This window comes from Eschrichtius robustus, chromosome 4 (assembly GCF_028021215.1).
Source record: "Eschrichtius robustus isolate mEscRob2 chromosome 4, mEscRob2.pri, whole genome shotgun sequence".
Taxonomy (NCBI): Eukaryota; Metazoa; Chordata; class Mammalia; order Artiodactyla; family Eschrichtiidae; genus Eschrichtius; species Eschrichtius robustus.
Window position 1 is genome coordinate 44,060,807 of NC_090827.1, and position 15,596 is coordinate 44,076,402.

Sequence of the window (15,596 nt, forward strand, 5' to 3'; positions counted from 1 at the left end):
TTGAAGAATGAGCATTTGCGTACAACGATCTGTGTATTAGTGCAAGGATTAGAGCAGATTTTCATTAAGTGATTTTTGATGGATATATTTATTATTTTCTCTATTACAAAATATTTTATGTGAAAAGATAGACTGTATTTTTTGATAACTTCATTTTAGAATTTCAGTCAGATTCTCAAAAATATAGATACCATGAGAATTACTTTTTACCGAATTATCTTTTCATATTGTGTTCATTTTCTAACTTTTTAAAAAAAGAATAAGTTTTGTAGGCAGTTAGAGGAGGTCTTATACTGAAGAGAAACTAAGGCGTTTTGGAGTCTAACCTGGGATTTGCCACATGGCTCTGAGCCATATGACTTGAGGCAAGTTCTTTAATCACTTGAACTGAAGGCGTAATAATATCAGAACTATTTATTTCACGTGTTATTATGAGACTCAGGTGAAAAGATTTATGTGAAATTGCTTCGAAAACGTGAAGAACTGAACACGTATAAGGATGTGCCTGAGTAGAAGGTGCTAATAGCTTTGCTGAGAGTGTAGAGAAAAATTCACTGCATGTAGATGACACTGGTAGTAAGTTGTGGGTAAATACATAATTTCTACTTAACTTTGTCAGAATATTCTAATCAACTTTGGGATTACAAAGCAATAACATCAGTCAATCTAGGCAGCTCAACTAGAAAAGATATATAGAGAAAGAACAGAGGTTTTCAGTTTCTGGGCAAAAAATTGGAAAGAAGTTTTCTGAAGGACACACTTGAGAAATCATGAGGAAGAGAGGGGGAGATTTTGAAGTAATAAGAAGAAAGTGTTTCAGACAGCTGGACAGCCTGAATGGTCAGGGATGCAGAGAAATGTCCCCACGGTAATCAGTAAACTGTATAGGAAAACAGACTTCACCCCCTCAAGTTCACATTCATGCCTATAGATTGAGTTTGCCTGAGGCTGGAGCCTTTGATGAGGACTAGGCATGTGGAATAGGGTAACACAAAGAACCCTGGGTTTAGGGTAAAATTCTGGTTTCAAATCTCAATTCGGCCACTTAGAATTTGCATGGCATTTCCTCCTGTGTCAAAGAGGAACTAGAATGCTTCTTCAGCCTCCAATCTCAATTTGGGAAGGTCAAATGTAATTAAGAAAATAAAATGTAGTTAATGAATATTAAGGCAGCTTAATTTTGAAAAGGTATCTAGTTTCCCTTACAAACATGTCTCACTAGTCTCTGTGGCAATGAAGAAAGCCAATCTAAGACTGTTCATTTTGGGAATTACCCACTTTGAGAAACAGGGATGGAAATGCGCAAGGGAAGGACTTAGGTTCAAAATCTTAGACATAAAGGGGAGCCCACATCTTTTCATGGTAAGAGCAGGGATGGGAGGTGGGTGCTAGGGAAAGTCAGCGCACCACCAGGGGTCCGCCACAAGATTGAAATTTTTAAAAAATCTGGGCTGTCCTTATCTGCTCTTCAGGCAAAATCTTGCTGCGTTGGTTTGGATAGTGATTGGTGTTATTTTAATGCAGGAGAGCATAGACTTGCGGGTGGAAGTGGACCCTGGAGATACAGTGACCGGGAAATTGTGTTCAAAAGGTCGTGGTGGGGGTGGGAGGTGGATGAAAGGCATGATTCGAGTGCCTGAATTTGGGCGTCCAAGGACGCAGAAGAATGGAGACAGCGTGTTTCAGGGCAATAAGATGCTTTGGGTGCCCGAGGCTTCAAGAAAACACTGGTTGGATAATAAGCCTTCTCATTGGTTTCGAAATCTAACTCTGTGCTAGGGGAATCCCACGCGGAGGCCTTAAGCATCTCCCCACACCCTGGCCCCAGCGCCTGCCTCCGACCCAGGCCAGGCACCAGGCGGCGGTGGGGAAGCACCTGGGTCACGGTCACCCGACGGAGCCCGCGGAAAGGGAGGCGGCGGCGGGCCCCGGGCCCCAAGCCCCAGGTGCCAGGCGCGCTCCGCTGTACGGGTAGTCCCCGCACCCTGGAGGAGGGGGCGCCGGCCACACGCAGCGTCCCCGTGCACTCTTCCGGGGCGCGGGCAGGTCCCGGCCGGAGGCGGCAGAAGGCGCGGCCTGGCGGCGGCTGCGCAGTCTCCGGGTACATCGGGCCGAAAATACGCTCGGCGGGCTTCCTCGTTCCGCAGCCCTCCCCGGACCGGGCGGGCAGGGTCCCAGGGTGGCCGAAGCGCGGACGCGGGCGCCGGGCATCCCCGCTTCCCAGTCGGCGGCACCCGGGACCCCAGTCGTGCGGCTCGGGCCCGGGGAAGGGGGGAGTCCCCGGCCCCGAGGCCGTCGACGCTCCCGCAGCCCCGTTTGCGAGGCTCCGCACGGGAATGTGCACACCCGCCCCGCCGAGGTGAGAGAAGCGGGGGCCTCACGGAAAGGGACGGGGGTGCGGCCGAGGTTCGCCTAGCCCTTGGCGTCACGGTGCCCGCGGGCCGTGGCGGGGCCATCCAGCCTCCGAGGGGGCGCCGCGGGGAGCTTCCGCGGGCTCCGCGCTACGGGCGGCCGCGTTCCGGGAGGCGGGGTGGCCGGTGGCTCCGGTTCCCGAAGGGCCGCCCTCTCGCCAGCGGCTCAATGCGCCCCGGTCGCCCCCGCCCCCTTCACTCGGAGCGGCGGTGACGAGGGTCAGGTAGAGGCTTTCAAGGTTGCATAGGTGCGTCCTGCTGGCGGTGCGTCTGCGGCTCACTGCTTACCGCTGGGACCCAACTTGCAAAGGTGGGATTTCGGCCACCAGGGCTCAGAAGTGGGACAGGGTCAGGACTCGGATCTGCCTAGGACTCTCGCTCCCCAACCCCGAGCCTGGCCTCTGCTCCGGGGTGGGCTTCACGCCATTAAAACTTCGTCAACGTCTATAAATGACAACTTGTGTTTGGAACTTGGATGTCAGCCAGGATAGTGTTTTTCCTTTTCGGGGGAAAAAAAAAAAAAAAAAAAAAAAGGGCTGGGAGAGAGAGAGAGAGAAATTGTTCCGGGTGTAAACAATTCAGCGGGGTGAGATGCTTGTAATCTTGCAGAAGGTCTTATCTGCACTGTTACTAACTCAGATCTTTACCAAAAAGCAACTGGGAGATAGGATGGCTGACTTGAAAGTAGACACCAAAAACAAAGAAAAGAAAAGAAAAAGGCAAATATCCTGACCTGATTATTTGAAAATGACTTATTCACCAATGTTTTAAGTTTCTTCTTCTTCCTGTTCTAAGCAGAGAAGCTTTATGTCTTCTTTAAACTTTTTATAATGTATCAATTTTATGAAAATTGCCTGAAGTTGACAACATGTTTTGGAAGTTTCTAAGCCATCAGTTATTTTTTTTCATTGCTTTACTTAAGAATTTGACTTGGTTGGTTAAATATCTTGTTTTGATTTCAGTGATTGAGCATAATTTATTGTATGTGGCACCTTGGGTGTGACCTCATAAAGATATTTTAGTAAATCTAAGTTGTATTTACTCCTCCCAAATAGGTTTGCTTGTCAAAAAATAAATTTTTTTATCTCTACAATGTCATTTAAAATTTACATTACTTTTTCCTCATGCAGGAAACCCATGTCTGAGTTTCTGAGTGCTATCTTTCTTATCTATTGTTACACTAAAAAAATCCAATTGTTGCTTCTTGTTGCCTACTCTTACCTGGTTTATTTTCCATGTGTTGAAGAACATATGTTTTTGGGTACTTCTTTCAATGAAGGTCTACAAATGTCTGAAAATGTCTTGTCCTTACTCTTGGATGATTATTTAAATGGGTATAGGTGCCTAGACTAACAGGTATGTTTTCTCAGCCCTTTGAGGCTATTATTCCATTGTTTTGGGGCTAGATGAGGAATTTCTATTCTTTGGGATTCAATATGCATTTATAATTTGTAAATTTATGTTTTTCTTCAGTTCTGAAAAATTCGTAATTATTATATCTTTTAATATTTGGATCCACACCAGCGTATGTGACAGGCCTGGGTTTTGATTTCTTATGGGAGATTTCTAGGAGGCTAGCTTCTAGCCAGGTGGAGACCCTGGGTCAGAGGGCAGAGATTTTTGAGGCCCCTGTTCACATATGGCGTAGCCTTTTCCCTGCGCTTGGCTTTATGGAGAGCCCACTTTCACTTCTCTACCATGCTCTGGGCCCTGAGTCCTCCTCCAGTCTGGCTTCACCCAGGCATCTCAGCCCTTGCCCTAAAGTGGGCGTCTGGTCCTGGTTTCACTCTGGGCCACAGGGCTTCAACTTCCTCTCAGCTAAGTCGCCTCTAACACCAGGCTTACTCCTCAGACTTCCATCCTATCCCGAGTCTTGGACTAATAATTCCTCACCACTCTGGCAACTTTCTGAATTCTTTAAGAGGATGATTTTTATACTTTGTGCAGATCCACAACTTTTATTAGATCTGACTCCACTCCGTCTAACTTGAGCCATCGCCCTTCCCTTTCTCAGTGTCTTACATTGAGGAGTTCTCTGCCCCCTCCTGTAATGTATTGGGGAAATGGGAGGAGAGACAAGTAATTCTGACCTAAAGTGTCAAGTTGTTAACTGTAGTTTTAGCATCATCAATAATTATTATTTGTTGAAAACTGACCATGTAATAGGTATCATATAATATGTATATGAAATAGCCCAAGATCTCTGCTCTTATAAATTTTACCTTTTAAAGAGAAAAAGCCAGGAAAAATAAAAAATGAACGTATTTGACCTTAAATCTTAGCCAAAAATTGGTATAGATTTCTTAAGATTTGTGCAATATGTTACAAAGTGGAAAAAATCAAGTAAATTTTGGTTCTCCAGTACAATTATACTAAGAGGATTTTTTTTTCAACAACCGATTAAGCAGAAAGACAATGGGATAGACATAGTACCAAATAGTAATAGCCATTTCATCTTAACCCTGTCAGTTTTAGAGGTGGGGACAATGCTAGATCTACAGCCTCTATGGGTTAGTTTCTGTTGTCTGCTGTTTCTGCTTTTCTCATGCTTATCACCTTGCTTTCGTTAGTGCCCAGTTGTTTTTCATTTTTTACTGGACATTCTATTTGAAAAATTGTTTGTAGAAAGAAATCTAAGGGCTAGGATGATGTTTTCTTCTTCTGGAGAAAATTTTCCTTTGCTTCTGTAGGTACCCATGAGCACTAGTGTTCCAGAAATAATCTTAATCCATATTCAGAGATCGAGGCTGCCTGAGCCATCCAGATAAATCAAAGCTGTGATGCAACCTCTGTGAGGACTTATTTTCCTCTAGTTCAGCCTTATCTATCCCATCCATGACTGCCCCAGACCTTAACATTTAACTCCCTGCTTTCTAAGGATGTCAAAAGTGCTCTGCAGCCTGTCAGACTGTGCTTACTGTGCTCAACGCAATAAAAGACAAAACTGAAAATTTTGGCAGAGAATTTGAAACTATAAAAATGACATAGCAGGGGCTTCCCTGGTGGCGCAGTGGTTGAGAATCTTCCTGCCAATGCAGGGGACACGGGTTCGGGCCCTGGTCTGGGAAGATCCTACATGCAGCGGAGCAACTGGGCCCGTGAGCCACAACTACTGAGCCTGCGCGTCTGGAGCCTGTGCTCCGCAACAAGAGAGGCCGCGATAGTGAGAGGCCCACGCACCGCAATGAAGAGTGGCCCCCGCTCGCCGTAACTAGAGAAAGCCCTCGCACAGAAATGAAGACCCAACACAGCTAAAAAAATAAATAAATAAATAAATTTATAAACCTATAGCTTTGACTTAAAAAAAAAAATGACATAGCAGAAGTGGAAAGGAACCAAATAGAAATTATATAGATGAAAACTGTAATAATCAAAAAAATTTAAAAACAGTGGATGGATTTAACAGTAAATTAAACATAGCTGAGGAAAGGAAAATAAGCTAGAAAATAGATCAGAAGAAAATACCTAGATTGAAACTTGAAGAGACAAAAGTATGGAAAGAACAGAAAAGAAAGAGACATGGACAATACAGCTAAACTAGTGTTTAGATGAAAATTCATGACCTGAAATGGATATATTAGAAATGAAGAATGGCTGAAAATTAATGAGGAAGCATCTATCTCAGGAAATTAGAGTGAGAACAGTAAAATAAATCTAGAGAAAGCAGAAGGAAGTAAATAGTAATATGAGTAGACATTAATGAAATAGAAAATAAATAGAGGCTCTATAGAGTGAGAAGTTGGTTATTCAAAAATGCTGATAGGACTTCCTTGGTGGTGCAGTGGTTGAGAATCTGGCTGCCAATGCAGGGGACATGGGTTTGATCCCTGGTCCGGGAAGATCCCTCCCACATGCCATGGAGCAACTAAGCCTGTGCGCCGCAACTACTGAAGCCCGTGTGCCGCAACTACTGAAGCCCGTTCGCCACAACTACTGAAGCCCGCGTGCCTAGAGCCCATGCTCCACAACAAGAGAATCCACTGCAATGAGAAGCCCGTGCACCACAACGAGGAGTAGCCCCTGCTCGCTGCAACTAGAGAAAGCCCGTGCATAGCAACAAGGACCCAATACAGCCAAAATTAAATGGATAAAATAAATAAATTTTAAAAAATGCTAATAAAAAGGATAAACCTCTGGCAAGACAATTGAGAAAGAAAGCAGGCACAAATATCATCTAAGGAATAGAATAGAGGTCCTGCAGACATTAAAACAGTAAGAGGGTGTAAGCAACTATGTCAGTAAATTTGAAAATTTGGAAGAAAATGATAAATTCTTTGAAAAACACAACTGACAAAAGAATAAAAAGAAAATCTGAATCATTCCGTAGCTGTTAAATTAAAGTATTTAACAAAAACAAACAACAACAAAAACTGTATGAGGACATTAGGAGAAAGAAATTTGTAGGGCAATTTTACTTCTGAGTATAGATTCAAAAATTCTAAACAAAATATTATAAAGAAAATCCACCAATATATAAAAAGGATAATACATCCAGACGAATGTGGGTTTATTCTAAAAATGCAAGGTTGCTTTAACACAGACATTTATCCATGTAGTCACCAATATTTATTAACAAAGTGAAGGAGGAAATGTTCTTATCTCAATCGTTACAGGAAGAAAAAAAAATTTTGATAAAATTCAGCATTCACTGATCAAGACAATGAAGTAAAGGTATAAGGATTGGAAAAAGTAAATAAAACCATCATTATACCTGGATGATATGATTGTGTATGTAGAAAATTAAAAGGAATCTACAAACTGTGAAATTGCTGAATTAGTTTTGCAAGGTTGCTCAATGCATGGTAAATATGTAAAACTTAATTGAATTTCTCTCTCTGTATATATAGGTATATGCCACATATAAGTAAGTAATACTATTTTCAAAACTTCAAAAGCATCAGATGCCTAGAAATAAATCTCACAAAATATGCTCAAGACGTCTGTGTAGAAAATCATAAGACATTATTGTGATAATGAAGACCCAAATCAATGGAAAGATATATCATGCTCGTGGATTGAAAGATTCAATATTGTAGTGATGTCAATAATTCCAAAATATCTATAGATTCATGGCATTGCCAATTAAAATCAATGGGTTTGGGCTTCCCTGGTGGCTCAGTGGTTAAGAATCCGCCTGCCAATGCAGGGAACACGGATTCAAAACCTGGTCCGGGAAGATCCCACATGCCACGGAGCAACTAAGCCCGTGAGCCACAATTACTGAGCCCGAGTGCCACAACTACTGAAGCCCGCACGCCTAGAGCCCATGCTCCGCAACAAGAGAAGCCACTGCAATGAGAAGCCTGCACACTGCAGTGAAACGTAGCCCCCGTTCACCACAACTAGAGAAAGCCCACGTGCGGCAACGAAGACCCAACGCAGCCAAAAATAAAATAAATTTCTTTAAAAAAAATCAGTGGGTTTTGTTTTTGAAACTGATAAGCTGATTCTGTAATTTATAAGAATATGCAAAACACCAAGACTAAGACTCACTTAAAGAAGAACAGGGAGGAAGGCCTTGCTCTCCTGGATATGAAGATATGTCATATATTTAATACAGTGTGTTACCGGTACAAGGATAGACAAATAGACATTGGATCAGATTAGAGAGCCCTGAAACAGACTGACCCTTGGATGGACACGTGAATATTGGCAAAGGTAATACTGTTGATTGTTTCCCCAAAATGATCTTTTGAAAAACGTGCTGAGTCAAACACTGCTTGCTGCACTTGGTTCACTGCAGATGAGAAGGTTCTGATGGTCTGATTGTCCCTCCGTCCCACAAACCACCTTGCTCTGCCTGGGGTTCTCAGCACCGCTTCCACCTACTAGTGCCAAGTGCAAGACAGGTTGACAAGCATGGGACCTTTTTCTTTTGGTTAAAGGGCATGCTCCTCCTGGAGCTGTATTCAGTGAAAGTTGTTCAAGGAGAGCTGTGGTTTGGCACTGTGAGATCTCTTAACTCACAGGGGCATCAGGACAGGCAAGGGGCATGCTGCAATATAAGATCTGAAGTATACAAATAGGAGGTTGTAAATCCATATGGTTAAGCCTAGCCCTTTTCTTGAACTGCTTGCTTTTTCATCCTCCATCATTCATTTACTTTCATCTTTCAACCCACGTTTGGTCCTGCTCCATATTCCTAGATGGTACTGTGCCTTTAAGTCATTGCTCAGTGGTGGTCTGTTGCTGGATGTGTGAGGGAATTCATTTTTTATCCTTATTCATACATTCCATTTCCCTGTCAGTTATTTCTTGGTGTGTGTGTGTGTGTGTGTGTGTGTGTACACGCGTGCTACATCTTACAAAACGTTTCTCAAGAACTGGAATTAAGCTATGCTGTCAAACACAATCACTCATTTGAACCTCTTTTCTTTGTAGGTGAGATCACTGGACAATGCCACCTGCATTGTGGACAGTGTGGGTCTTGGGGTCTGTAATCAGCCTCCCCAAGGAAGGAGCCTCTGATCAGGCTTCTTCTCTGTCTTGTGACCCCACTGGTGTCTGCGATGGCCGCTCCAGATCTTTCAACTCCATCCCCTCAGGTCTCACGGCAGCTGTGAAAAGCCTTGACCTGTCCAGCAATGAGATCACCTATGTCAGCAACAGTGACCTGCGGAGGTGTGTGAACCTCAGGGCTCTGAGGCTGGGGGCCAATGAAATTCACACAGTGGAGGAAGATTCTTTTTTTTCCCTGAGGAGTCTTGAATATTTGGACTTATCCTATAATCGTTTATCTAACTTCTCATCCTCCTGGTTCAGATCCCTTTCTGCCTTGAAATTCTTAAACTTACTGGGAAATTTATACAAAACACTCGGGGAAAGATCTCTTTTTTCTCATCTTCCAAATCTGCGAATCCTGAAAGTAGGAAATAGTAACAGCTTCACTGAGATTCAGGAAAAGGATTTCGCTGGGCTAACTCTTCTTGAGAAACTTGAGATTAATGCTCCAAATCTGCAGACATATGCGCCAAAGAGTTTAAAGTCAATCCAGAACATCAGCCATCTGATTCTTCATCTGAAGCAGCCTATTTTACTGCTGGAGATTTTTGTAGATATTTTAAGTTCCTTAGAATGTTTAGAACTGAGAGATACTAATTTGAACACTTTTCATTTTTCAGAAGTATCCATCAATGAAACGAATACATCGATTAAAAAGTTTACATTTAGAAATGTGCAAATCACTGACGAAAGTTTTATTGAAGTTGTGAAACTGTTTAATTATGTTTCTGGAGTCTTAGAAGTAGAGTTTGATGACTGTACCCATGATGGAGTTGGTGATTTTAGGACATTGACTCTGGACACAATTAAATACCTAGGTGACGTGGAGACATTAACAATACGGAAGTTGCATATTCCACAGTTTTTCTTATATCATGATCTGAGTAATATATATTCACTCACAGGAAAAGTTAAAAGAATCACAATAGAAAACAGTAAGGTTTTTCTGGTTCCTTGTTTACTTTCACAACATTTAAAATCATTAGAATATTTGGATCTCAGTGAAAACTTAATGTCTGAAGAAACCTTGAAAAACTCAGCCTGTGAGCATGCTTGGCCCTTCCTAAAAACCTTAGTTTTAAGGCAGAATCGTTTGAAATCATTAGAAAAAACTGGAGAAATTTTGCTTACTCTGCAAAACCTGACTAACCTTGATATCAGTAAGAATAATTTTCATTCAATGCCTGAAACTTGTCAGTGGCCAGGAAAAATGAAATATTTGAACTTATCCAGCACAAGAATACAAAGTTTAACCCGTTGCATTCCCCAGACACTGGAAATTTTAGATATTAGCAATAACAATCTCGATTCATTTTCTTTGATTTTGCCAGAACTCAAAGAACTTTATATTTCCAGAAATAAGTTGAAGACTCTACCAGATGCCTCCTTCTTACCTGTGTTATTAGTTATGAGAATCAGCAGAAATATAATAAATACTTTCTCTAAGGAGCAACTTGATTCTTTTCAAAATCTGAAGACTTTGGAAGCTGGTGGCAACAGCTTCATTTGCTCCTGTGACTTCCTGTCTTTCACGCAGGGGCAGCAGGCCCTGGCCCAGGTCCTGATTGACTGGCCAGAAGACTACCTGTGTGACTCTCCATCCCCCGTGCGGGGCCAGCGAGTTCAGGACACCTGGCTCTCACCTTCTGAATGCCACAGGGCAGCCGTGGTGTCTGCCGTGTGCTGTGCCCTTTTCCTGCTGCTCCTGCTCGTGGGGATTCTGTGCCACCGTTTCCACGGACTGTGGTACATGAAGATGATGTGGGCCTGGCTCCAGGCCAAGAGGAAGCCCAGGAAGGCTCCCCGCAGGGACATCTGCTATGACGCCTTTGTGTCCTACAGTGAACGGGATTCCTACTGGGTGGAGAACCTCATGGTCCAGGAGCTGGAGCACTTCAACCCTCCCTTTAAGTTGTGTCTTCACAAGCGGGACTTCATTCCTGGCAAGTGGATTATCGACAATATCATTGACTCCATTGAAAAGAGCCACAAAACCATCTTTGTGCTTTCTGAGAACTTTGTGAAGAGTGAGTGGTGCAAGTACGAGCTGGACTTCTCCCATTTTCGTCTCTTTGATGAGAACAACGATGCTGCCATTCTCATTCTGCTGGAGCCCATTGAGAAAAAGGCCATCCCCCAGCGTTTCTGTAAGCTGCGGAAGATTATGAACACCAAGACCTACTTGGAGTGGCCCACTGATGAGATGCAGCAGGAAGGGTTTTGGTTAAATTTGAGAGCTGCGATAAAGTCCTAGGATCCTTCATTAAGGGTCAGTCTTGGTCTGGTGGTGGTCTTTCTATCACTAGTTATAACTAAGTCCATTCTGACCCAATTATATGTAAACTATATGAATGAGGACTTGCTTATTAAAACAACTAAAACTGTTCAAAAACTGCTACCAGATTGGAAAAACATGGTTCTGGGCTTTTCTTTATCCTATGAGATAATCATGATCTCACTGCATTATTGATATCTGAATTATCTGTACCAATTGGCTTAGTTCATTAGGAAACAGCAGAAATGATCAGAAGATTTCAAATGACTGTGTCCGTCAGCTTTCTGCCAGGAGACTCATCCATGTCTGTAGAGGTCGTTCTCCATCCCCCCAGCTGTCCCTTCTGTGCCTGACTGCTCTCAAGAGCAGCAAGGCAAAATGTTATTGCTGTTCTTAAAAAAGAAGTGCTGTGTGTCCCCATTAAGCTTCACAGGATACAAAAAAACGTAGAGGGTATATTTTCATATGAACTGGATCTGTCTTTCTCGGTATTTGATAAGTTTCTCCAGCCATAGTTACTTGAGAGAGGGTATATAACCCAAGATGCAGTAAATTATGTATTTCTATGAAAATGAAACTAATGAAATAAATACTCAGTTTTGAAGAATTTGAAAGAAGCCCCCTATATCCCTGACTCAGATCTTCAGCCTTTAACTATGTGTGAAGTTCTAATTAGTGTCTGGTTACTCTGCTTTCAGCCCCATCTTCTAGTCCGCTTCCCCTGCATCATGTTGATTTTTCCTTCTTCGAAAAGTCTTGTTTCTGATTTTTTCTCTTTTCTGAAACATTATAAAAGTACGTATGAGCTAAATAGATTTTTAAGCAAGTATAGACATAGAGGTTCTTCACAATGACTCAGAAATATTTGTTACACAATAATTTAAAAGATAGATACTACTTCCATATGTTAATTTTTAGAATCTAGATAATAAGACATTAAATGAATGCATTAAATTTAAAAGTGAGGAGCTATTTATGGACTTCATGCAACTCACTTCTTAAGCTGGGAACCACATGTGAAAGGAAGTGACCTTGCTCAGTCCTCAGCCAGAACTGGGTCTGTGTGGTTAGTTGGGGTCTGGAATCAGAAGGACCTGGGTTAGTACGCATGTATCTTTGGGCAACTCAATCTGACCCCAAATGTTTTCCTGTCCTTAAGATAGGGATAATAGTAAATACATCTTAGGGTCTGATGTAGATGTCAATGTGCAGTAATATCAGTAAAGCACTGGCATGCACCCCTGGATGAGGACGAACCCTATGAGAATGGGTACCATGGGGTACTCGCACAGGGTGACAGGTGCCTGTGGTAGGTGTTAGCTATTATTATTATTTTCCAAGAAGGAATTCCTCTTATATATTATGGTTTGTAAATGAATGTTTTTGTCTTACGGGTACTAGCAGGGATCTAGGGTATATTTTCTGTAGTTTGCAGAAAGTTATCCCAAAGAAATAAGTTCATTAAGTGCAGGACAGGCTTTAGTCCTTGGGAAACCCAAACAGTGGGTTCTTCTGTCTCACACAAACTCCTGGGAGACTGTAATGGAGTACCCAGCCTAAGAAAAAAATAGACAAGTTCAGGAGAAGGAGACTTGAGATGCCACAGAAACCAAACACAAAACAGACTTTTTGCTTTAGTCCTCTATTTCCTTCCTACATTAAGCACAATGTTAATTGTCATGAGAACTGGACAAATTTAACGTGGACTTGACCTGTAGATTTAATTTCAATAATTTAAACAGCAATAGAAAAGCTTGATAGTTAATTGATAGATTTAAAATAATATTTTAAAAATAATCTATTTTTCTCATTGCAAATGTTTAATTGTAGAAAATTTGGACAAGAAACGAGCATATAAAAGAAATTAAGAATCAGTTCTTATCCCTTTACCTTGAGATAACCACTGGTAACTGGGTAGTATATACATATTACTTCACAAAACTGAGACTAGATTTAATTTATTAATTTATTTAAAATTAATTAATTTATTTTTTGGCTGCGTTGGGTCTTCATTGCTGTGTGCGGGCTTTCTCTCGTTGCAGCAAGCGGGGGCTACTCTTCACTGTGGTGCGTGGGCTTCTCATTGCAGTGGCTTCTTTTTGTGGAGCACGGGCTCTAGGCACATGGGCTTCAGTAGTCGTGTTGTGTGAGCTCAGTAGTTGTGGTTCGCAGGCTCTAGAGCACAGGCTCAGTAGTTGTGGCACACGGGTTTAGTTGCTCCACGGCATGTGGGATCTTCCCAGACCAGGGCTCAAACCTGTGTCCCTGCGTTGGCAAGTGGATTCTTAACCACTGCGCCACCAGGGAAGCCCCTGAGATTAGATTTTAAATGCCTAAACTGTGTAAAGGAAATAGCATCTTTATTTTTTTTTGATATTGTTTAGTAATTATCTAACATTTCTGAACTCTGAGGGTCATTCAGAATTCCATGAAGACACATGCTGGTTTATTTGCCCAGAGTCCTAAAGGGTCTTCACTCAGCTCTCCATAAAAGGCGGATGGCAAATACATCAGAGGTGAATTTAAGGGTTCTGCTACAAAAGAAAAACTAATTTTTAGTTGGTGCTTTATCCAGCTGAGAGGTCTTTTATTTGTCTGTAGCCTGTAAGTTCAAGAATCTTGATTTATCTCTTTAATCCTTGCACATGCCTGGTACATAATAAATATTGAATTGTTGAAATGTTTGCTGAGTAGAGAAATAAAGCAGAGTTAAATCTTCTAATAATCTGGATGATGAGCCAGTTGTAATACTTAAGCACTGAGCAGTTTCAAGAAGGAAAATTACCAACCGGTAGAAATCTTACTGTGAGTTATTGTCATTACAGCTACAATGGACTTTTGTATAGCATTAAGTATGTTGCTGATATTTTTTAAAAAATTTATTGAAGTATAGTTGATTTACAATGTTGAGTTAATTTCTGCTGTACAGCAAAGTGATTCAGTTATACATATATACATTCTTTTTCATATTCTTTTCCATTATGGTTTATCACAGGATATTGAATATAGTTCCCTGTGCTATACAGTAGGACCTTGTTTATCCATTCTGTATATAATAGTTTGTATCTGCTCACCCAAACTTCCAATCCAACCTGTCCCCACTCCCCCTCCCCGCTGGCAACCACAAGTCAGTTCTCTATGTCTGTGAGTCTGTTTCTGTTTCATAGATAAGTTCATTTGTGTCATATTTTAGATTCCACATATAAGTGGTATCATATGGTATTTGTCTTTCTGTTTCTGACTTACTTCACTCAGTATGATAATTTCTAGGTCCATCCAAGTTGCTGCAATGCGTTGCCAATGTTTCTGACAATAGATTTGTTTCTTTTCTACTTCATACAAATGTAATGTCTTCAGGTATTGCAGAATAGATGTCTGGTGTGATGTAGACAGTGTTGGCTGTTTAACAAATGACCAGTAACTTAAAATGAATTAATTTTGGGGAGTTCAACATATTCTTGGGTTAACTTGTTCTGACTGGTCTTCCCAATTCTGTTAATTTTTTCTTTCTTGCTTGACTAATTCATTTGTTCAGCAAATATTTATTGAGTGCCTATTATGTGCCAGGTGCTGCTCCAAGTGCTGGAAAGATAGTAGGGAACAAAACAGATAAAATTCCCAGTCATCATGGAGGTGAAGACAAACAGTAAACAAATGAGTCTATGATATGATTTCAGGTATTGGAAAGTGCTGTGAAGAAAATAAAAGCAGAGTATGGCCATGGATTGACGTGTGTGTGTGTGTGTGTGTGTGTGTGTGTGTGTGAACAGAGTGTCACAGAAGAAGAGAGTGCTTCTCTTCCCTTTAGTGCAGCCCTTGGGTGGGCTGAGTGCATGGGGAAGCCCCAGGAAACCCAGCGTAGCTCTGGCCCATTGAGTGGGCTGCAACACACTGGTGCTAGAGGCTACAGGAGTGATCTCTACACAGAAGGGCTCTGTGGTGCCAAAGCTGCCACGTGGTAACAAGCACAAAGAACAGAAAAGACTTTGTCCTTAAACCATAGATTTAACAACTCTGCCTACTTCTTTGAAGATGTTGAACTGATAAGAAGGTATTTGTTGTAACTCAACGTTGTACATGAGGAGTACTTCGCAAACCTCTGAAACACGCCTCAGATGAGATCACTGTAAGCCAAAGTAGAGGTGGGATGTCCACAGTACCAAATGTGTCAGATGCGATGATTACAAAATGATTGTAATCGGAAGGATGCAAAACACGCTTTATTTGTTTATTCCATTGCTCAGCTTCTCTTTAAATTCTTTCCACACAAAGTGCCAGTTGTTACTCAGTTCTCTAAATTCTTGGGGTCATCTCTAAAATTAGAAAAGAATATCAATATTAAATGTAGGATTAAGGATTAGAAAATATTTCAACATGCAATACATTGCTTCTTGGGTAGGTGTGCCATG

At 41.7% G+C, this 15,596-nt stretch overlaps 1 protein-coding gene across 1 annotated transcript; it reads left to right on the forward strand.

Annotated features, from left to right (window-relative positions):
- The first annotated feature begins 1,880 nt into the window (after nt 1–1,880).
- TLR2 (toll like receptor 2) lies at nt 1,881–12,939 on the forward strand. Its single transcript, XM_068542653.1, has 2 exons — nt 1,881–2,359; nt 8,793–12,939. The coding sequence occupies exon 2, from the start codon at nt 8,809–8,811 to the stop codon at nt 11,164–11,166; it is 2,358 nt and encodes a 785-aa protein (XP_068398754.1). The 5' UTR covers nt 1,881–2,359; nt 8,793–8,808; the 3' UTR covers nt 11,167–12,939.
- The last annotated feature ends 2,657 nt before the right edge of the window (nt 12,940–15,596 follow it).

Bases quoted from the DNA above. Each gene is read 5' to 3' on its own strand.
- TLR2 (XM_068542653.1), top strand. From the start codon at position 8,809: ATGCCACCTGCATTGTGGACAGTGTGGGTCTTGGGGTCTGTAATCAGC.